This window comes from Schistocerca nitens, chromosome 4 (genome assembly GCF_023898315.1).
Source record: "Schistocerca nitens isolate TAMUIC-IGC-003100 chromosome 4, iqSchNite1.1, whole genome shotgun sequence".
Classification (NCBI taxonomy): Eukaryota; Metazoa; Arthropoda; class Insecta; order Orthoptera; family Acrididae; genus Schistocerca; species Schistocerca nitens.
The window spans coordinates 555,516,215-555,541,079 of record NC_064617.1 but is presented as its reverse complement, the minus strand read 5'-3'; the positions used below and the strand labels follow the sequence as shown (position 1 = coordinate 555,541,079).

Sequence of the window (24,865 nt, the reverse complement as noted above, 5' to 3'; positions counted from 1 at the left end):
CCTGCTTCTCATGTTTCACATGATAATCCGCCATTCGCTGCCATCTATAACACACTTTGTGGGGTACAGGCAGGAACGTGTAGCCCTAACAGTGAATGGTGCGGGGGCTGTGCCTACTACCGCCAGTTTCAAACCTTCTTCACCAATAAGAAAAACATTCACGCTGCAGTATTTATAAAGAGTTTTCGAAATATACTGCCCAGAGCAGAGACCTAGAAACAAAAGATACAGTTTATTGTTTCGCAAATAGTAGTGGATGCTGCTCTATAGGCAACAGATGCAGCTGATACTAGCTACACCTGTGAACAGTCTGAGAAAGCATTTCTAAACAAATAGTGGTCACCCTGTATCCAAGAAAAACTTAGGAAAGAAGTAGGCAGTCCAAAGGCATATAGTCCTAAACAGGGAAGCTTAAGAAAGTATTTCGAGAAATATATTAACAAAACGCGATACTGGGACAAACCGATCTCAAATTGTGATGTGATCAGACTGTTAAAATCAAGACTTCCACCCAATTTTAGAGAAAAACTAATCCATATATTAGACAATGATTTGGATAACTACTTCTCTGTCTTGGATTCAATAGTTGCAAAGTAGCAATGGAAATGGTTAAGAGAATAAAGAAAAGAATAATAATAGGCAAAATAGTTGGAATAATTATGGTAATTGTTCTAATGGGCGAAACCACAATGTAAACCTATGAATGGAAATCAGTCATTTCACAGCCATCCGAATGATGACAAAGCTAATAACAACAGACAAACTTGGGAAAACAGTTCACCTCAATACAGACGAAAACGATGGTATGAGGAACGGTTTGGCCCAGGAGGTGTCAATCAACAGCCAATGCGAGAGGCAGGGCCACAGGGAAAGAATAGGTTTGCAATGCCATTATATCCAAGACAGTATAATCAGAATGAACCCGAAAGATACTCAAAACAATGATAATAATAGGAACGAACGCGGTCCAGCAGGTTCTTCAAACAACCCAGCTTGGCAGAACCAGAATAAAAGTGTGAGAATAGTTGATGTAACGAATGACAATCGTCCTACATCAACTGATTCGATAAACTCAAGACGGCCGCAGTTAGCTCTCCGTTGTTGGGCGTGGGACGGGGGGAGATTTTACAAAAAAGTAAGGAGAAACAGGATATAGTCAATATGTTGAGATATAACGATGATGTCGGAAAGAAGGAGGAACTTTTAACAGAGAATAAGAGATGTAACCAAGTAGATAGTTAGTTGAGACAGGCTGTGCTTCAAGCTAAAGTTCTTAGTATACCAGTCAATATCTTAACTGATACAGGAGCTACAGTTAATGTGATGAGTTATGGTTTCTATAAGAAGTTGTGACAGTTGCATAAAGTGCCATTGCTGCCAGTTCAGAATTACAAAGTGTGGGGTGCCATTGGTGCAGAAACACAGGTAGTTAAGAGCCAGGTACAGGTGGATTTATTTATGGGAAATGGAGCATTTAATTGCACGTTCCTAGTTGTAAAGGGATTGAGAGTCGCCTGTATTCTGGGTTGTGAGTTTTTGACACAAAGGAATGCCTATGAGGACCTCTCTCGAGGTATTTGCAGTTTATAGTTTCCTCCACTGCTTCGCGATTTTCATATTGGCAAATCCCCTTGACAGAACAGTCGAGAAAATACACAGCTTTTATTTTCGCTGGTCGGAGATACAGGTTTTAATTATTTCCATTCGGTTTAAATACTAGTTCTGGAGTATTTATAGCAGCTCTTGATTCGGTGTTAAGCCCTGAGCTGCTAATAGTCACCGTATATGTGGATGACATCTTAATTTGCAGCTCCAACATAGGAAGCGCACGTGGAAATAATAATAAACAAAATATAGAGCAATTTCGAATGGGCTGGAGTCACTGCCAACCTAAGCCAATCAAAATTCGGGAGAGGAAAAATTAAATTCCAGGAAATGTCATTTCACTTTTAAGCGTTGTCCCAGATGAGAGGAGGAGCCATGGGGAGCCATGGGGAGCTTTCCCTCGACCCGCTCAAGGGTGCAATACAGGATGTTCTTGGGATTAGTGTCTTGCTTTCGGCGAGGGGCGTTCCATCGCCCCATTCTATGGCGCAATAAATGGCGTTCATAGTGTCTTCCTTTCGTCGAGAGAGCATTCCAGCGCCCCACAATAGTGCAATAGAGGGCGTTCATTGGCCTAATTTAAGGTTTTTCTTTTGACTCGCTGTCGGGCGTGGTCGGCACTTGGATGAGTGACCATCCAGGCCGCCATACGGTGTTGCCATTTTTCGGGGTGCACTCAGCCTCGTGATGCCAATTGAGGAGCTACTCGACCGAATAATAGCGGCTTTGGTCAAGAATACCATCATAACGACTGGGAGAGCGGTGTTCCGACCCCACGGTCCTCCTATCCGCATCCTCCACTGAGGATGACCCGGCGGTCGGATGGTCCCGGTAGGCCACTCGTGGCCTGAAGACGGAGTGCTTAGTAAAGAAGCAGTCACTGAACTGCGATGTGTTATTGTGTTAAAGAATATAGTTTCGCAGTGGAATTCCGCCTGCGATAGCAGTTCAACAGAATCAAACAAGCGTTAATCAACGCAGGTATTCTGTACCACCCCGACATGGAGAAAGATTTTTCCATTTCTGCTGATGCAGTTTTTACATGACTAGGAGCTTGTCCGTTCAAGTGGATGAAACATACGGCAAACAACAGATTAAAGTGAATAGTTTTGCGAGTCGTGTTCTAACAGAATGTGAACGATCATGCTCAGTAACAGAACCTGAAGCCTTAGCTGTGGTTTGGGCTTTAAGGAAATTTCATTTTCACGTTTATGGTAAAAAGACAAAAGCGTACTGTGACCATCATTCATTAAGTTTCTTTTTAACATGTAAACTGTTATACGCACGCTTAGCAAGATGGGCTTTAGCGCTGCAAGAATATCGCTTTCAAATTGTGTATATTAACGGGAAGGATAATATTGCTGTAGCCCTATCCAGATTGCTACAGGGTATGTCAGAAAATGCAGAACTTATTAAACAGGTATCAGAGTACAAAGTACTGTTAGTTAAAGATCAGACATACAGACGAAATTTTCTTGACATGTGCAAACGTGTGTCTGAATTGCAAGCTGCTGACTGTAAGTGGAAATACATAGTGCAACTGGTCACCGAGAATCCGAATTCGGAATTAGCCAGACAATTCAAAATGGAATTTTATGCCATAAACCAAAGAAAGAAGAAGAACGTTGGTGTGCGTGTGTATTCTGGAAACTTGTTTACACGACTTTATCTTGTATACCTATAAAACTTGGGGGCACTTTGGCATAAACAAAACTATTGCTAAAATCGATTGGTTTTGCTATTACACAAATTTAGGCAGCTATGTCCACCGAATTTTGAGAACATGTCTCATATGTCAAAAGACAAAACCAAACAAACGTTCAGCGAGAAACGAATTACATACATCTGTACTGACACAACCATTGCAACTAGTTTCTTTGGATTTCGCTGGACCTCTCCCCACGGCTCGAGGAAAGGGTGCAAGTATATATTGGCAGTTTACGATGTGTTTTCTAAGTACCTAAAGATGTATCCGCTTAAATGGTACACAGCTACAGCCATTGTTAACAGAATAGAAAAACAGTATATACCTATAATAGGTGAACCGGAAGCCGTCATTTCAGATCATGCTTAATATTTTACAGGTTACATGTGGAAAAATTTTCTGAAAAACCATAGTATAAAACAGATACTGATAGCTAGGTTTCGTTCAGGAGCCAGTCCGGTGGAATGCATATTGAAAGAGTTTAATAGGTTTATGCAGACATATGCACCGAATTAGCATACAAAATGGATTGAATATGTAAACATCTCTGAAACATTTAACCATTTACCGCATTCTGGCCGGCCAGAGTGGCCGTGCGGTTCTAGGCGCTACATTCAGGAGCCGAGCGACCGCTACGGTCGCAGGTTCCAATCCTGCCTCAGGCATGGATGTGTGTGATGTCCTTAGGTTAGTTAGGTTTAATTAGTTCTATGTTCTAGGCTACTGATGACCTCAGAAGTTAAGTCGCATAGTGCTCAGAGCCATTTTTGAACCGCATTCTGGCACCCAACACATGCCAGCAGAATCGATGTTGTCTGAAGATGAAAATGACGAGTAGTAACTTCATTACCAATGTTAGACTGTTGGCAGCTGAATAGAGAAGAGAAAATCAACAAAGGTTTGACCTCTCTCAAAAAATGTGCAGAAACGAGAAAACAGAAGTATGACAAGCAGCTAAGGGAAGTACAAGAGATTGAAGTAGGAGAGTAAGTACTGCTAAAGAACCACCTGAAGGCTCTCTGGTAAATAAAAGAAATAACAAGTTGCAATTGTTGTATAGTCATCGGCAAAGTACGTTATGGATGTAGTTATTTTCTGATTAATTCTGAGAACAAGAAACCAGTGGGTTTATACCCATATAAGGACTTGAAAATTATTTATGAACAATGTGATATATCGAATAGATGTAAGTTTAAGTTTAAGAATTTTTCATTTCATTAATGAAATTTCACTTTACTTATGATCAAAATGAAAGTTTTTTCCCTAGTATCTATATAGCAAAAGTTTCATGCACTTAATGTCATAATAGTATTTAATAGAAATGTGTGTGCTAATATGTAACAAACTGAGTTATTGTAAAAACCAGACCATTGTAGAAAAGTCCAAGAAATGGACTAATTGACCAAGCAAATGTAATATGAAGGTACTTATGCCAACAATACCTAATGTGCATTGTAATGAGTTATAATGTGCACACGAATACATTGTGTGTGTATTTTGTCATGTAAACAAAGTATTAAAGTTTTCATGAACAGTTTAATTTACCACAAAAGACTGTAAAAAGCAATGACTGCCGGGCGAATTAGCCGAACGGTCCCAGGCGCTGCAGTCGTGGACTGTGCGGCTGGTCCCGGCGGAGGTTCGAGTCCTCCATCGGGCATGGGTGTGTGTGTTTGTCCTTAGGATAATTTAGGTTAAGTAGTGTGTAAGCGTAGGGACTGATGACCTTAGCATTTAAGTCCCATAGGATTTCACACACATTTGAACAATCGAACAGTGACTGCGTGCAGAGACCCGAATGAACATTGTGTCAATAAAACGTATTCAGTGTGACCAAAAATAACGTCATTCATGGGAACTATAGTGATGAACAGTGTTCATGAAACAATACTATAGTGTATAAAGTTTAAATGGAATGAATAGCTTATAGACCGTGGCGAACTAAAAAGTGTGTTCCGGATGAGGACGTTATTTAACGCAGTCGAGACACAGCTCATTTAAACGGATGTGAGCAAATCAATGAAGTGACTGGAGGAAGTCAACACTGGGAATCCGCCCACTCAAGTGAACAGAACAGCTGATCTGTGCAAGCGTGTCCGGAAAGACCTGTTTGTGACTTTAGAAGCAGTGTGGTGCGTAACTGAAGTAGTGAGACTGTATAAGCAGCTTACTCTGGGGCACAACAACTGTGTGAAGGTAAGGTTAACGTGTGACAAACTGTGCATTTGAACAGTATCATATAGCAACACGAAACTGAAATGTAAACTTCAACAAAAAGTGTGACGAACTATACTTTAACAGTGTCATACGGTGTACTTCGTATGTATTAATAAATGAACGATTAATTCATAAGCAAACCGACATAAACTGGTGCTGGATGACACAATAAAAAAGTATGAATAATCATTTGTTTTTCGCATCAACACGAATAAACATCTATTGATTTGTAATGAACTGATGCTGCTGTTGTTCTTGGATTTGATGAAATTTTTCTGTGGAGTGGTGGCGGAGAACAACTGGACGGAGGGTAGAAGAGAACGCACGTCCGGTACGTGGCTGAGTACAGCTCGTCGCTGTCGCGCGTCAGCTGATCGCTCGTCTTGGTGATGTCGCTACCTGCAGTACGCGCTGTCGGAGGCGCAATCCGGCGCCCATGCCATCACCACCTCACCAAAATGGTTCAAATGGCTCTGAGCACAATGGGACTTAACTTCTGAGGTCATCAGTCCCCTAGAACTTAGTACTACTTAAACCTAACTAACCTAAGGACATCACACACATCCATCCCCAAGGCAGGAGTCGAACCTGTGACCGTTGCGGTCGCGCGGTTCCAGACTGTAGCGCCTAGAACCGCTCGGCCACCCCGGCCGGCCCACCTCACCAGCTCACCATGGAAGGAACGCCCTAACCACCTCACCAGCTCACCACGGAAGGAGAGTAACAGTGAATATTCTGATTTTGTAAACCCATTAATGAACAGAATTTGACCATGTAAATAATAATGTCTTTAAATGTTTGATCAGAGTACAGTCTTATAGCTCAGTCCTGATTTTCCCTCGGTTTCCCAGTGGCTTTAACCCAAATGGGGAAACATAAAATGCACCATTCCGAGGAAAGATAGTAAAAAGTCTGCACTCAACTTCAATGAAAAATCATTTATGTACAAGAACTGCAACTGTAAGAAAGTACCTGTATTACCACAACTATTGAAATCTCATAAATCTGTCGTCACCTGTTTGGACGCCGGTATACTTCAAACTTATGAATATAATAATCAATATGTCGGCAGCTGTTTGGACGCAGACGAATTCAGTCACTCAATAATAATAAAAAATGAATCAACTAAATCTGTCGTCCCCTGTTTCGACGCAGAGAAACTTAAAATCTATTGATACCCTGACTAAATCAAATATGTCTACTGTCACCTGTTTGGATGTGAACCTTAGATACAGAATTATGCTGTCGTGGAATGCCATTTACAAGACTGTATGTAACTATGCAAATGGCATTCCAGGGGACTTTTATAGTATCGCTTCTTGAAAAAAGAAATATAAAATCTAGCAATCGATGTTCAGCGACAGTGAAAGCGCTATATGCGCTCTTAGGATTGTAATAAGCATTATCTTCGTCTCGTAGTACATAAGAAAAGAACTTCTGTTTCTTTGTGCTCTGCTTCTTTTTCGTCTTCATGGTTCTGACGTCCTCTCTGAAGGTCGCACATAGATCACGGTCTGCAATTATATATATATATATATATATATATATATATATATATATATATATATATATATATGTGTGTGTGTGTGTGTGTGTGTGTGTGTGTGTGTGTGTCAGTCAGTATCCAATGTAGCATGTGTTTTTGTTAGTAGCTACAAAGTACCTTCCCTGCCCCGTATTTAATTATGTAACAATTAAATGTTGCCCGGCCATTTTGTGTAAGTGCATTGTTGAAGCGACGCCATTGGTGTTAAAAGTGCATTGTTGATGCGACGCCATTGGTCTTAAAATAATAAAAACTTCCTTAATAGTCATATAATTCTGAAAGTATTGAAAGGATTTAAGCTCAATAAATAGAAAACGGCGTCTTTTAATGGTTTCCATTTCATTTTAGGCCAGAGGTATAGTTTTATTAAAAACAATTATTTAAATTGTACACACTGCCATTGCACATAGGCGGCTACACCGGAGCATCGAAACTCACAGAGAAAAATAAATAATTATTTGAGTATTGTATTTAATTTGCTTATCGTGTAACATTAAAGAAAGATATTTGTTTTTATATCCATCATGAGTAAGACGGATGTCTTCACATTGGAATACGTATGATATTTCTAGCGATAGCGCCCTGAGAAAAATTAGCCATGGCTTTTAACGATCATAAAAGAGATTTTTTAACAAAACATTTCATTCCAAATTTAACAGACTATTTTATTTCATTCACTTTTCAAAAGTTACGCAATAGTATGAGCGTACATACATGACATAACTGAACTGAACAAAACACAAACAATGACATTTCATTTCGTGTGTGACATAAAAGTGGTGTTGATCGTGAAATTCGAATTGCCAGTCGACATTAGAAACAGATATCATACACATTTAGTTTTATTTTCCCGACTGAATTTCCAATAGTCATAAAGTGTTACTTTCGATGTCAAATCAGTTATACCACCCAACCGACAAGCAATTAGTTTATCTACACCTGAAGCGGTAAAGGAAAAGGCATCCCGAGCTTTGGAAACAAAAGAGCATCGTCTTGCTGAGATGTGGTAGACGAAAAGACAGCACATGATACGTTATATGGCAGTTATTTTTACTTATGGACCAAACGACATTAAGACTGCTGGTCACTAATATTATACCATCAAGGTAGTCTGCAACAGTTGCAGAACTGCAATGAATTGTTGTCCATGCGGGCGATATGCAAATGGTTATCATTTCTGTGCAACCAAGCAAAATAGTTAGCAGATCGCAGACAATTACAACAACCATCTGCTGCTCTGTGTACATGTTTTATTAGCACTGGAAACCAGATATGTCAATGGCATAATTTTCAGCATTCAAAAGTGAGTAATAAACGAAGTAACAACATATCACTCCATCGATAGTGTAATGAATTAAGACTATCTTGTCAATTATTCAACAGTGAATTCATGATTTCCATTGATTTGCTAGGTTTAGCATTGAAAATGGGCGCGCCTATCATTCTTCTCCGAAACATAAATCCATCGCATGTTTGCCGAAGTACCAGGCTTTCAGTGGGAAAGACGATGAACAATATCATCGAAGCAACAGTGTTAGAGGAGACAACATTCTGCTGCCACATATCCCAGTGATTCCAACAAATATGGTATTCTGATTCAAACATTTGCAGTTTTCGGCGAGACTCGCAATTGCAGTAACCACCAACAAAGCACAGGGACAATCGCTACAATTGTTTGGACTGAATTTGGAAAGTCCATGCTTAACACATTGGACGGCTGAATGTAACCTGCAAGGGCATCAGAAAAGCATCTGATTTGTTCGTGTACGTAACTTATGGAAAAAAGCAAAAAGCGTTATGTATCCAAAACAACTTCAATAAACAGAATTTAAAGACACACTTGCCCTCTTTGAGTTATGGTGCAATGTGTGCTAGGTACTCGTTAGCAGACAATAAAAGTACTACATATAACTGCAAATAATACGAAGACAAACCAATTTATAGGATTTGATAATGAGCTCTGATAACGAAACCGTTCATCAATTAAGTAAAAAGAACCTATTTTCACAACTTCGACTGTTTCCTATATCATACTGGTTTGCACAAGCTGCTGTCCTATTATTAACCTAACTCGCTTGAAATACAAGAAAATTTCAGAGTCCTTGTTGTAGTCAGGCAACCAGTTTTAGTAAATAAGGTAGAATATTGATGAGGAGAGGACATTTTATGCCAAAATCATCTTTATTCTTTAATCATAACCTTTAACCCACAGACCCCAGTGGCGCAGAGTTAGCAGATTTTCATCTACAGGAGAGGACAACTGAAAGATTAAAATAATCAATCGGTCCATAAAGCTAATTCGTTGTCTAAAATCTTTAACTTTGTCTCGGGAGGCAAAGATAGGAACTCGAGTGTCACTGATGCTGGATGCTTCGGATACAAATAATAGTGGACTAAATAATAGCTCCTGGCAAATGGAAGCATAAATTCAGTTTTCAGCGATTTTGATACTGATGTGAAGCTACTAAGAAATAGAAAAAGAAGGCAGTTTTAACCTACAAAATGAAAGACAATTGAGCAAAGTAGTCGTAATACCTTGAATTGTGCTTCAGGAGTTGCCGACGTAGCCCCATCGAGTATTGCGTCCAGGAGTGCAGGATAGCCCGAGGTACGGAAAATGTGCTCCAGTTGGGAGGTGTCGCGAGTGCTGAACTTCACTTCACCCTGGGCGAGATCTTCAGATGGAACCCCAGCTTGCAGCAGTATTCCAACGATGCCCCAGCGCTGCGCAGCTTGCGCGTACTCCAGTGGCGTCCAGCGTAGTACACGATCTTTCACCATCAGCAGACCGACGCCTGTACCTGCAATTAATCGCGCAATTTTCCATCTGTCATGTATAACAGCCAAGTGTAAGGCATTTCGGCCCGTGACGTCTGCTTCTGTCTGTAATGTATCAGCAGAAGATAATAATTCTGTTACGGTTTCCTTGTTGTTGTTGATGACAGCTTCGTGGAGCATCTTTCCCCGGCACGCCATTCGACTAAAACACTCTACAAAGAACTCCAGCTTGTAATCCAGAAATGAAACTCGGAATACTGTTCCACAACTGTCAATGTTGTTGACACACCATTTGGCCAGGAAGAACTCGGCGAACGTCCTGTGAAGAAAGACCGGTTTCTCGTTTACAAAATCAAATACAATTCCAGGTTTAAGAAAGTAGTTCAGCCTGACTCTGAATGTTGGCACGCTGGGATCACCTGATAGATCATTAAGAAGTGAAATCAGTGCCAACTGCATTAACTCGTTCATGTAGACGCCACGGTTGTATTCCATTTCAGCGGTTGCACCCGGGACCGAGAGGTTAGCTGAATATTTCTCCTCGAACAGTCGTTGGTACTTCATCTCGAAAAACTCCTCAAAGAGTGTCACTGGGTCGTGTCTTTCTTGTTTACCCCTCGCAATGAGATCTGCAAATACTTTGGCGAATAATGGTATTCTCAAGATGCTCCTGAGTTGTTCATTCAGTTCCGCTGCAGAGAGGAAGTCCTTCACAAATCCCATTTTTTTGTAGTTCAAGAAGAATGTCTGGAGCTCCTGATCAGAATACTCCTCCAATGTGTACGCCACGACTCCTAGCACATCCTCGAGTTCCTTCGCCATTGTCGGCCGGGTGGTCACACAAAGAAGTCTGCACCGAGAAATTAGCGACTGAATAATAGCGAAGCATTTCTCCGTGTAATCGGGTGAGATTTCGTCAAATCCATCAACGAGAATGACGACGTTCGATGTATGCTTGAGGCATTGTTTTAGGATTGCCAGCTCTAGATGGCTTTGTTGTTGAATTATTTCAGGTGATGTTAAGGGGGCTTCAGAGAGAGCATCCTTCACCAATGCTGCAACGGCTTCTGTACTGTTCTGAGACTGCTTCAGGAGGCTAGCGTACCTCAGAAGGTTGAACCTGAGAACCCATGTTTTAGGATCTTTTTCTTTAATCTCTATCGCGATGCTACTTAGTAGTGACGACTTTCCCACTCCAGGTTTACCTTCAATAATAACCACCTTGTCTGCTATATCCATAAAGTTCAGTAGTATTTTTCTGTGGGTTTCCTCGCCTACTTCCAACTTCTCTTCGTTTACGAGGTAATTCCTAATGACCGAAATTCCCTTACTGCTGTGTAGTAACTCCCAGCCAACTGATGTATGTACTAACTCATATACATTACAGCCAAAGAACTTCTCTGAAACAGTACGTGAATTGCCACCGATAAGTATCAGAGGCCACTCGGTGTATGGTGCAACGTCTGTAGCATCCTGGAAGCGAATAGGATGACAGTGAGGAAGGATACGACAAATTTGGTCTGCCGACGAGTCGTTAGTTAGGCAGATGTCAGACTGACCCAGGGACCGGAGAAATGTCTCCCCACCGAGGAGTCTGTTAGAGACTAGCGACCTGCGGACGTACCAGTCATCCACAGGCGGGATTGGGAGGCCGAGGCGTAGTGGCTCACGGCGGAGAGCGCATGCCACTAGCCACATCAGCCGCTGGCCATGTCCCTCCAGTACCTCGCCGAGCGAGGCAGTGTCAGGCAGCAGGTCACCCAGCGTGGCACAGTACTCGTTGCCCTGAAGCCGCACCGCGATCTGTGGCAGCTCCTGTAGCGTGCGCGGCGCCAGGTCGGCAGCCACGCAACTGTCGACAATGGCGCCCTGCAGCCGACGCTCCGTCACCAGCACCACCACCAGGGAGCAGTCCTCTGCGAGCTCCAACAGCCGGTCCAGCAGCGGGCGCGCGTCCTGTCCAGGCTCCTCCACGACCACAATCCAGTTGCAGACCCAGCGACACAACTGGACGACCGTCACCTGGTGGCTCTGCAGTGTCGCCACGCTTCCGATGATGTGCGGATGGCGCAAAGCTGACAGCGCCTGTTCCGACAGTGGAAACAGCGCGAATTGTTATTCACAATTAATTACTTATGGAAGAAATGGAAGAGGACAATGACATTGACCAGTTTTAGTTCTGGTGAAATAAAAAAAATTGGAAAAATGTGAGAGCTTCTGTGACTTTCCTTGATGTAATAACAAACAGTAGCAAGGTCGCCACAGCCGGAGAGAGGACTTCACGAACTCATCTTATTGTACTGCACTGCCAGCCAATTTTCCTGTCGCAGATGTACTTTTCATTTACACACCACTGAGAGTACGACCTGAAATGGGATGACACATTCTGTCAGGTAGTGTTACCTACAGGTTCTCAGTAGGTGCACTGTACCAGCTTGAGTTACTGCCATATTTCCTAGGTTGTCCCCTGGCATCACTTACCTGACAAAAACGAGGTTTTTTTCCCTTCAGGTCCAAGCCTGACCCTTGGAAAAAAGAATTTTTCTACTGCCAGTCTCATCGCATGGTTCTGGACATGTCCCAAAGCTACCCCTTTCCCCTGCACCAGTTCTTGGACAAACGGCATTGTTTCAACGGAGACGCCTTTTCCTATTCCGCTCCAAGCCTACCTGCTACTCAAAGGCCGGACCGCAGGACTTTTAGGAGTCTGAACCTGTTGGCTACATAAAGATGTTTTTCACCAAGCAAGTATGGTGATGATCTAGTTCCATAACATGAAGTACCACTTGACATGTTTCCCCTAGGCTGTTAATTACTCACAACTGAGTAATTTGTAGCAGTAAGATCACTTGTAGATTTCAAGATGGCCTCTAAATTTTTCCCTATGTCACACATATTGCTTGTTTTAGTTAAAGTCTAATTCCCCAATGTACCGATCAGTCCACTTGTGCTATGCTGGGGAAAGATAGGGATGATTTTTCTTTATTTTTAAGAAAATTCCACCTCTGCAACCGCTCTGCAGCCGCCATCTATGCTAAGCGTATCTGACTTTACATGTAGGTGTTCACATTTCAGCACACTTTCAACGAAGTACAAATATATCTCTTCAAGGTGTGTAACGCAGATGTGTCTGTTTACTGTGAAACTGAACATTTTACGCAGATGTATATCTGCCTACTGTAAAAAAAGTGTAAATGCACCAATTCTTGTTGAAGGTCATGTGTGCAATGCACATGTAACTGCACATTGTTAAAAATTACGTTTACGGTAGGGTGTAATGAAAGAAAATGGATGACCACAGTTTTAAAACCTAAATTTATTAGTTTCATTTCCTTTTTTTAGAGAGACTGTTTTCATACGGACCTTCCACTATTTTTTCATCACACTGGAAAAAGTAACTAAAACCTATATATACAATATTTACAAAGATAATTTAATATTTTACATAAATATGTAATAAAATATATCACATAGATTATTTTTCTTCTACAGTTGATATATTTATCTTGCATGTCATTCTTCCAAGAGCTGAGAAACATTGTAGCACTTTCAATAATGTTGTCGTTGGAGAGTTGATGAATTTACACATTAATGCACTTGAACTACGGTTGACACCTTGTAAGAGGTCCGAGCAGATGTAATTTCGATGTATTGCTCATGCGCTGCCTGCGATATGCAAGGTATAAGAAAATCTCTGACCAGAGAGCAGTGTTGACTGCAGTAGGAACTGTGTAGCTGTAGCAGTAAGTTGTTGCTAGTCTGGAGTCTGCTCTGGTCTGGTCTGGTGTATCGTGTTGGCTGGCCCGGTCGCGGTGCAGCGATGTCGGAGCCTGAGTATTAATGTATAAGGTAAAAAGCAGACTCGCGCATATGTAGTAATGTTATCTCAAGTCGCATGTAAATGTTTTAAAAATCTCGTAATAATAATCTTCCTCATAAAAAGTAACTTTTAACGACCATTCATTTCAATTTAAAGAATTTACTAATTTCTCCCATCCATGATCATCCCGACTGTTGCAAAAAAAAAAAAAAAAAAATCAGTTGCTTCCTTTCATAAATGAGAGATATATCGGCCAGCATTGCACAGAGCTGTGCCGGAAAAATTTATTGTAAGAGCAAATATATCCGGCGACTTCATCGAGGTAAGAGTTATTCCTTTTTTTATTCAGAATGATCTTTGGTTGGTTGGTTGGTTGTTTTGGGGAAGGAGACCAGACAGCGAGGTCATCGGTCTCATCGGATTAGGGAAGGACGGGGAAGGAAGTCGGCCGTGCCCTTTGAAAGGAACCATCCCGGCATTTGCCTGGAGCGATTTAGGGAAATCACGGAAAACCTAAATCAGGATGGCCGGACGCGGGATTGAACCGTCGTCCTCCCGAATGCGAGTCCAGTGTCTAACCACTGCGCCACCTCGCTCGGTGAATGATCTTTCAGGGCCATGATGCAGCACTGCTGTCGTCCAAAATTTACCAGGTTAAATTCACAGTGAATTATTGAAAAGTCATAATTGAGCGACAGTTTAATTGAGAGGTTAGTTACATTATATTATTACCAGGTTACTGAATTAATTTTTTTTATTGGGACGTTACACTGAATGTGAACGACGTAATTATAATTTTATTGTTGAGAGGTTTAGGAATTTTTCTGTTTTGAGCTAACACTAAACGTGAATATTATTTATGTTAATATTTTCTTTTTTGAGGTTACACTAATTTAGAATCATATTCATATTATTGAAATATATTTTGTGGGGATGTTACACTTGGCGACAACCGGCCAGGATCGTATTTCTTTGTGAATTTCTGAGAAGTAGTCATATATCTGCTCTTATTTACTTAAATGTAGTTTGCATCTGGCGCAACGCATTTACTAATTTGTCACTCTTTCTTTCATAGATTATCGGCAATTTATTGCTCTTTGTTTTAATTGTGTTTGTTCCATTTTTGCTTTGTCTTTGTTTCATTTTGTGCTTAATTTTGATTAGTGAAAATTCCGCGAAAAACTGTTAACAGCACATCGCGATGTGCAATAAGTGAAACAGCCGACTCTAATAATTTGACCGATAATTCTTGCGACACTCAGTGTAATAGTGATAATCCTCTAATTACAGATAATCAGTGCCTGCCGATCAGCAGTAATGATTTTAATTCTAATGATGGGCAAACAAATTCAATTATGTCCACAGTAAATTTAACAATTGATGACGCGGCACGTTCCGATTCAATGAACGCTGCCCAGTTTGACACACCCGGTTTGCAAAATTTGCATTGTGAACAGATAAATTTTTCTCACGAAGATGAACAATGTAGTCAGAATACGTCAGATTCAAAATGGTTCAAATGGCTCTGAGCACTATGGGACTCAACTGCTGTGGTCATAAGTCCCCTAGAACTTAGAACTACTTAAACCTAACTAACCTAAGGACATCACACACATCCATGCCCGAGGCAGGATTCGAACCTGCGACCGTAGCAGTCGCACGGTTCCGGACTGCGCGCCTAGAACCGCGAGACCACCGCGGCCGGCTAATACATCAGATTTATTTGATTTCGGTGTAGTGACCAACAGTGCACATCCAATTGGCGAACTTTTTCAAGAATCAGAAAATGACCAAATGGTTACACAAAACGCGACAAATGCAGATACATCATCACACAGCACAGAGAATAGAGTAGGTAATATTGGCATGGATCATGTTATGGCATTATTGCTACAAATTAATCAATCGTACAAACAACTTAATGAAAAACTAGACAACAATTCCAAACATTCGAATGAAAAACAAGACAACCTAAGTGAACAGAACAAACAACTTAGTGAACAGATTACAGCCGTTGCCGTGCAATGTCACGATACTAGAGAACAATTACGTGAGGAAATTCAGACTTGTGCTAGGAACAGTACTAAAGAAATTAGATCTGTTGCACAAGAATTAAGTAATACACATGCAGCCACAACGAAATTAGTGCAGTCGCTAAACAATGTTCTGAAAACGCAACGCAGCTACGCGACGAGTTTAAATTAATGTCATCAGAACTTTCACACACACTGGATGCGAAAATAGATACGAAATTTGAACAACAAAACAGTCCAATTGACGAACGTTTTAATCACCACCTACAAAACAGTGAAACGCGTTACAGTAAATTTATACAGGAAAAGAATAAAGTAAAGCAACAAGTCATGGAAACAATTACTGCACAGAGACAGGAAGATAAGCGTAAATTGTTTACGAAAGCAAAAACAATCGTAGACAACATTATTGCTACAGTATCGGACGAAATCAAACAGCTGAACACCGAATTGCATGATAAAATCTCCGATCTTAAAACAAACACAGACACACACACACATTAGACTTTCAGACAATGACCAACAGACTTGAAAAGTTGGAACTAATACAGGATCCCGATGCCATCAAAGCAGACGTTAAAAAATTGAACAAAACCACACGTAAAATACAAAAACAAATTAATGCTTGTGATACTAAAAACGATGATCAGGTAAAAGTAGGGACTGAAAAATATGATGAATTGGCCAGTCGTATTGACGTTATCGAAAGTAATAATGACACCAAATCAGACGATACGTCACCTGTTTCGTTTAATCAAGCACCCGAATTTCAAAATTTACAGCAGACGATCAGTGAGATAGGTTCGTTCAATAATACATTACGTAGAAAATTGTCAACTTTACAGCACGAGTTGACGGAGATGAAAAATATTTCAGCCTCTGACACGGCACAGCACACGCCATTTTCGGAACATTTCTCACACTCACACAGCCAGTATAATTTAGGTACTTTACAGAGACTTCGTGACTTAGATTCCGAACAGTCACAGACAAACAGACTAGCATACAATCCTGAACCTGTCCAGACATTCAGAGACGAAATTTTTGATTACAAGCACTTTCTATCCGTTAGGAAATTTAAAGTATTTAAAAATGACAGAACACAGATTCACCCCTTGGATTGGACACAACAATTCAGCTTTGCTTTTCCACCAACTTGGCCCGTAGCACACAAACTTGAATTTATTTGCAGTTTTTTGGAAGGCGAACCGGCAACTCGTATGAGACCGATCGCGAGACAATGCTATTCGGTAGAAGAATTTCAGAATGCTTTTCTGTCAGCGTATTGGTCGAAGACGACACAGCGCGGAATCAAGGATCAATTAATTAGTTTACCGAATTTTTCCACTGTCACGCAATTTTTTGAACACATGGTCCAACAAAACCAGTACTTAAGTGAGCCATACAGTGAATCTGCACTTATCCAATTATGTATTTCTAAATTACCACGATCGTTAAGAGTATCACTTTTAACGGGTCAGCAGAAAGAAAATATTTCGGCATTCAGAGATCTGTTACAGCTTTTGGAAGTTCAGCAATCAGATTATTCCTTCATAAACTAAAATTTTTCACATCATAACCAAGGCCAACCAATATACAGTAATTACGATCAGCCACGCTATTTCAATAGCAAAGGTAATAAACGCTCCAGGAACGACAACCACCAGAACTTAAATAACAGAATATTTTAATCATCAGTATCGTCAAAATTTTCAGCAACCGCAGACACATTTTGGTAACAATAGAGGTTTTTCCCAACAACAGCAACAAAACCAGCCGGTTAGCATACCTAACTAACAATGTAATGTGCAAGGTCAACCAAGCTTTAATGTTTCGCCGCCTACACGTATAGCGTCGGCTCCGCCAAATAGTAACGCACAGCAAGAAGGAAATCAGTACGTACAGAAAACACACCATTTCAACTCATATCGCAATGCGCCATATAGCAATGATTATCGTGACAGACGTAAAAGTAATGAGCACAATTTTCAGCGTACGTTTAATAACAGTCGGTCTTACCTGCAGCAAAATCATCCGCAACAACAGATTATCATGAATGAACCAGACAGTCGGCATCATCCCGAACGTAATACGTCAGGACGAAATAACAGAACAGTACAAATAGTCGAAATGCCACAGCATCCTCCCGCAAATAATAGCACGTCAGAAAGAATTTGACTACATACAATACAGGTTGCATCTTCCAACAACGCAAGCAATACTTTTGTCACACAGAACCTTGTTCACGAAAATGTTATTAATTTTGGCGACATTCGAGACACTCTTTTGCAGGAAAAACCAGTTATTCGAGAAAACATTTCACACCCTGTCATTGAAGTAAAGATTGGATCATCCAAATTTTCAGCAGTAATCGATTCTGGATCACCTATGTCAGTCATAAATGAAGAAACTTTCAACGAATGTAACAAAGAGAATACCTATCCTACGTTACCATTAGGCAAAACTAAAGTAAAAGGAGCAGTATCTGGTAAAGGAGTAGATGTAAAGTTGCAGACACACTTATCATTTTGTATTGCAGGTCATACGTTTCACTCAAATTTTTGGAATGTTCCCTTATTGACAACAGACGTTATTTTAGGTACGAATTTTTTGGTACAACACGACGCAATTATTGAAGTTCAAAATTCCTATTTAATGTTAAAGGATGAAAATGTACAACTGGCATTAGAATTTCAGCACTCTTTATCTGCAGAAGAACAAACAATTAACGTTCTAAGGGACTGATGACCACAGATGTTAAGTCCCATAGTACTCAGAGCCATTTGAACCACTTTTTTTTATGAGCACGAGTGTAGTTATATTAATATTGTCGTCCCATAGTGCTCAGAGCCATTTGAATCACTTTTGTAGCACATGTGTTTCGGGGCAGTTTTCTCAACTTATCACCAATACCGTGGACTTATAGATGTGTGTCGTGTGTGTTCCCTATGTGCCTATGCAATTAGCGCCAGTTTTCTGCAGTGCCACGTTGTGTGGGACCACATTATGTAATTATCTTTGATTTATGAGCACAAAGCCGGCCGGTGTGGCCGTGCGGTTCTAGGCGCTTCAGTCTGGAACCGCGTGACCGCTACGGTCGCAGTTTCGAATCCTGCCTCGCGCGTCGATGTGTGTGATGTCCTTAGGTTAGTTGGGTTTAAGTAGCTCTAAGTTCTAGGGTACTGATGACCACAGACGTGCTCAGAGCCATTTGAACCATTTTTTTATGAGCACGAGTGTAGTTATATTATACTGGCGTACGAATATAAACCTGTAAGTGCCATACTCAGTCCCATTCCTTAGTTCGATTGGTGATAAGTAATTCACACTTAACACTGCCGATTGAAAATTTGAAGTCAAAATGTGTGATATCATTCCTCAAGTTCAGCTGACGAACTGAGGTGCTGAATTACTGTTTGTATATCATCTTTGTAGCCACCACGATGAACACAAGACATAGGTGTCTGTAGAGGTATGTATTCAACTTTTGGTAGCGAAGAAACTTGTAAACTATAAAGTTACAGATAAAGTGGAGGCATAATTCTTCTGGAGGCTGTAACTCGCCGAGTCCGCAGCTCGTGGTCGTGCGGTAGCATTCTCGCTTCCCACGCCCGGGTTCCCGGGTTCGATTCCCGGCGGGGTCAGGGATTTTCTCTGCCTCTGGTTTGACTGTGTGTTGTGTGCTGTCCTTTGGTTAGTTAGGTTTAAGTAGTTCTAAGTTCTAGGGGACTGATGACCGTAGATGTTAAGTCCCATAGTGCTCAGAGCCATTTGTAACTCGCCGAGAGGATCAAACTAATAGACACCATTTTAGGTTTTTATTCTACTACATAAAATCCAGTGAGCCCCAGGTCCTCCCACAACGTTCAAATTTACAATTCAACATGCATTACATTACCTCATAGTCTAAGGTAGTGTATACCACAAAAACAATTTACAAGATGTTGCGATAGGGAACGTTCTGATGAATTTGTAGAGGTCAGTATTTATGAGTGGTCTGTTTGACTCTTTCTCGTGAGGTTCTAAAAATTGTCATTTCCCGATAGCCTCGGGTTATATGTATCTATTATGTCTTTTGACCTCGTTAAGCTGGTGCTGCGCGTTTTCCGCAATTTTCACTGTTCTAGTGATAGCTGCCTCATTGCTGGCTACAGAATTAATTGCTGAAAGGGTGGAGGGTACCCTGTACCACTACCTGTCATTTCCTCTCCTGTTGCACTTGCAAATAGATCGAGGGAAAAATAACAGTCTCTACGTCTCCGTATGAGCCCTAATTTCTCGGCTCTTACCTTCGTGATCCTCACGCGTGATGTATCTTGGCGGCAGTAGGATCGTCCGGCATTCAGCTTCAAATGCCGGTTCTCTAAACCAGCATCTGTGCAACTGCCTTCCCCATCTTTGTTTTCATTTGCAGAATCCAGGGAAATTTCGAGTACGGTTCAACAATCATAAAGTGTATTTGAAACACATGTTCTGCCTCGAATATTGCCTCGCATCTGTAAGATCTACTTGCCATACGTCATTCAAACCTCGCATTATAGCCTGCCTATGTGGGAATGTTTTGCGTGTTGGTTTATGGAGCTCCCAAACATCTGCCTCCATAATTACTCAGTGATACATCTTTCTCGAAGATTTTAAACTCTTGGAATAATATCATTCTAATGCGCTGTATTCCGAACTGCCGTTTCTATGAGCACCGGTACTCGTTCAACCATTTCGTTTGGGTCGTCATAATAAATGTATTGGGGAGAGCTGTCATTAACTTTATTATTTTGAATGTCTGCTAACGCATTTTTAATAATAATATTTTGTTTTTAGGACTGCTGAGGAAATTCGCTCCTACTCCTCTGTTATATGTAATAGATGACAATAATTCTCTATATCTTACCATGATTTGCTATATCTTACAATGAATGGCTATCGACTCTTCCAAGTTTTTAGAATATTAGATTAAGTTAAGCAGGTATTCTTCCAAATTTTCTGTCTCCGATCTGTACTGCATCCTTGGTTAGATTTATAGGTTGAGTATCCGGGGAATATTGTTTTTCTTTTCTTAAGCGGTAAGTTCTTTCTATTTGACTACCACTACCACTGTAAAGTTTAATGAAATCACCAACAACATCTTCTTCCTCATATTCTGCATCCTTAAAGAGTCGTTCGAGAGATTGTGCGACGGGCCTTAAACTGTCTCTGAATTACTGGTCTCTTCACAAGAGCCTTAACCTGAGCAATCTCGGTTTCTCTCAGATAGCCTTACACGTTCCAACCACTTTATCTTCTGATGACATATTGTTGTACACTAAGCAGACTTGGGAAACAGTGTACGACTTATACACCCTCGAGTTTGCCTTCTTTTGAATTATGTCAGCCCATACCGTTAAGTTGTTTGTCTCCTTTTCAGTTACATCAGCTCACTGATTAATCTCAAAATAGTCTGAGAATAAGTATTTAATTATTTGATTATATTACTGAGGGCTTCAACTATAGGTGTATGAAGTTTAATACTACCTCTGAGCGTCTCAATTCTCGCGTCAACATACAGACTACTGAAACTTCCTGGCAGATTAAAACTGTGTGCCGGACCGAGACTCGAACTCGAGACCTTTGCCTTTCGCGGGCAAGTGCTCTACCAACTGAGCTACCCAAGCACGACTCACGACCCGTCCTCATAGCTTTAATTCCGCCAGTAACTCGTCTCCTACCTTCCAAACTTCACAGAAGCTCTCCTGCGAACCTTGCAGAACTAGCACTAATGGTTCAAATGGCTCTTAGCACTATGGGACTTAACTTCAAAATGGTTCAAATGGCTCTGAGCACTTTGGGACTTAACATCTATGGTCATCCGTCCCCTAGAACTTAGAACTACTTAAACCTAACTAACCTAAGGACATCACACACATCCATGCCCGAGGCAGGATTCGAACTTGCGACGGTATTCGTCGCGCGGTTCCAGACTGTAGCGCCTAGAACCGCTCGGTCATCCCGGCCGGCTGTAAGCTTAGGGACTGATGACCTTAGCAGTTAAGTCCGATAAGATTTCACACACATTTGAACATTTTTTAGGCAGAAGATATGTCACCTCTATGGCGGCGGAAACGGAAGTGTTTGTGTATTTAATATTGGTATTCCTTTCCGACATCATCGAATGTGAACACTATATTAGGCTTCACCCTTTCAGTTGGCAGGACTGGTCGCTTTGGGTGTCGAATACTGTCAACACCTGAAAGTATATCCTTAAGTAGCTGCTATTTAGGCAGTAATCGTGTTTTTGAAAATAGATGAACGTTCTTGAAGTGGAGGCCGTTTGGCTGCATTAGCATGGATATGAGAACATTTATCTTCCTGCAGTCAGATGAACGAGTAGCAACCGACCTCATACTGTCCAGCAGCTGTGATGCATTCTTCCTAATCTGTTTCTCTGAAGAATTCTCAGGCCAATCATTTGAACACAGTCTTTCTGAAGAAACTGTTTCATCCATCTGCACATGTTAACTACTGTGTGATATACTGACATACACTGGTGAGCCAAAACATTATGCCCACATGCTTAATGGCTTGGCCGGCCGGAGTGACCGAGCGGTTCTAGGCGCTACAGTGTGGAACCGCGCGATCGCTACGGTCGCAGGTTCGAATCGTGCCTCGGGCATGGGTGTGTGTGGTGTCCTTAGGTTAGTTACGTTTAAGTAGTTCTAAGTTCTAGGTGACTGATGACCTCAGCAGTTAAGTCCCATAGTGCTCAAAGCCATTTGAACCATTTAATGGCTTGTTTGTCCGTCTTTGGAATGAAATACATCACTGATTCTGCGTATGAGGGATCCGATAGTACGTTGGTAGGTTAGTGGAGATATGTGGCATGAGATGCCTACGCAAAGGTCATGTAATTCGGGTAAATAACGGGTCGCTGATTTGTGTACGCGATGACGGCGCTCGACAGCGACCCGGATGGGTTCCACGGGATTTACATGAGGCGAATTTGGTCACTGTGATATAAACGTAGTTCACTATCATTCTCCTAAAACTACTGCAGCACGGTGCTGGCTCCGAGACACGGACAAATATACTGCTGAAAAATGGCATCGCTGTCGGGGAAGATATCAACCATGAAGTGATACAAATGGTCCGCAGCTGTCAGCATGTCTTCGGCTATTACCACAGGTATCATTGAAGCGCAGGAGAATGTCTCCCATAGCACAATACTGCTCCCACCAGCTTGTGTCACAGACGCACTGCACGTTTCGAGCCGCCGTTCACCTTGGCCACGGCGTTTGTGGAGACCACCAACTACCTAGTGTAGCAAAAAATGTGATTCACCCGAAGAAACGACACGTTTCCATTGAGCGGCGTTCGATCCCGATTATCCCGGGCCCGCTGCAGTCGTAATCGACCATGTCGATGGGTCGACATGTGATCACGTAGGCTCCATATTCAACAATGTACAATGAACGGTGTGCTCCGAAACACTTGTACGTGCACCAGCATCGTGCTGTTCCGGCAGAGATGCCATTATTCTTCTACCTTCTATACTGCTTTACAGAGCCGACAAGCCTTCGAAGCCCACATTCTGTGAAGAGTCGTGTACGACCAACCATTTAGCACCTGTCGGTAGTTTCACTATCCTTCTACCTCTTTGCGTAGGTACTGACGACAGTACCACGTAAACATTCGACCACTTCCGTGCCGAGCGAGGTGGCTCAGTGGTTAGCACACTGAACTCGCATTCGGGAGGACGTCGATTCAAACCCTCGTCCGGCCATCCTGATTTAGGTTTTCTGTGATTTCCCTGAATCGCTTCAGGCAAATGCCGGGATGGTTCCTTTGAAAGGACTCGCCGACTTCCTTCCCCTCCTTCCCTAATCCGATAGGACCGATGACCTCGCCGTTTGGTCCCCTCCACCTAAATCAACCAACCAACCAGCTCCGTCGTTTCAGAGATATTCTTTCATAGGCTCCTGGAAATAATAATTTACCATTTGTCAAAGTCGTTTATCTCAATGGATTCCCTCCTTTACAGCCCATATCTTCGATAGGGTGATCCCCCTTCCGTGTCTGCTCCGCTTACATATTTTTGTTACCGCTTCACGTGCCCGCAACGCCACCAAGGGGCATCCAACATCGCGGTGGACAGTGGCCATAATGTTTTGGCTTATAAGTGCATACGGGGTTTTATAGGGAAAAGAAGACTTGATTTTATTAATGCAGGGAGACAAAAACAAGAGTGGTCTTAGCCCACTGTCGTCCACAACAAAATTGAGTTTATTGTGTTGTTTCACTTCCAGTGATTGTACGAGTAGTAAAGCCAACTTGTACCCTTAAGGAATGGCAGTAGAACATTTACTAATTCCACATTAGACATGATTTATTGAGGCTATGCCGACCCGAATATTGTATCTTTTTTGCTCATCAAAGCTTCACAGTGGAAGATTAAATGTAGTGTGATTTCATCCTCCGAGCCAAATAGTCTACACTTGGGGGCTTCTTCCTTTATACGTAAAAGTTTCCATGGACACTCATGAGTCCCACCAAAAGTTTAGTTCTTTTTCTCTTGAAACTTGGCTTCTACATCTACGCATATTTTGCACAAGCTACCATACACTGCATAACATAGTGTACCTATTAGTCAATTTCTTTCGTGTTCCTCTCGCAAACTGTCTTAATAACTATATGGCAAGAATAGATTCAGATTCTACGAAAGGTAACTAGCTGTGTGCATGCCAAGTGCTTTTAGGTCGCGTTTCAGTGAGCTTGCAGCGCATGCAGATAGTTATAGATTTGTGTTAAGATTTCACAAACAGTTTACGCTGCAATTGCGTCTCGATATCAGTTGCTACATAGTTCGCAGCTGTTAGGAGCAATTTTCTGCTGGCAACTGAACAGTTTTTCTGTACATTTGTGTGTCCTTAGATTTAAGTTTTGCAACGCTGTGTGAGCATGTGTACCGTGTTACTTAAGTACAACTAAATGATTTGACCAAAAACGAAGGATAAAGCTGATGTGGACGAAATTGCAATACGGAATCCCATGGCAGTATATCAGAATCTGATAGTTATATAATGAGTGAGAGGCTGACCTCTAAATTCAATATGCAATGAACAGAAGATCATACAACACATACAATACCTTTAGCCACAATGAATTCTGAGCAATGTTCAGTTGACAGTAAA

General features: G+C 41.5%; 1 protein-coding gene across 2 annotated transcripts in view; it reads right to left on the bottom strand.

Annotated features, from left to right (window-relative positions):
- LOC126253205 (uncharacterized) overlaps positions 1-24,865 on the bottom strand; it is a 599,715-nt gene that overhangs the window by 477,939 nt on the left and 96,911 nt on the right. For both annotated transcript variants that reach the window (XM_049954381.1, XM_049954382.1), the window contains exon 4: positions 9,609-11,936. In XM_049954381.1, coding sequence (XP_049810338.1) covers positions 9,609-11,936 — 2,328 coding nt within the window. The remainder of the gene's footprint in view (positions 1-9,608; positions 11,937-24,865) is intronic.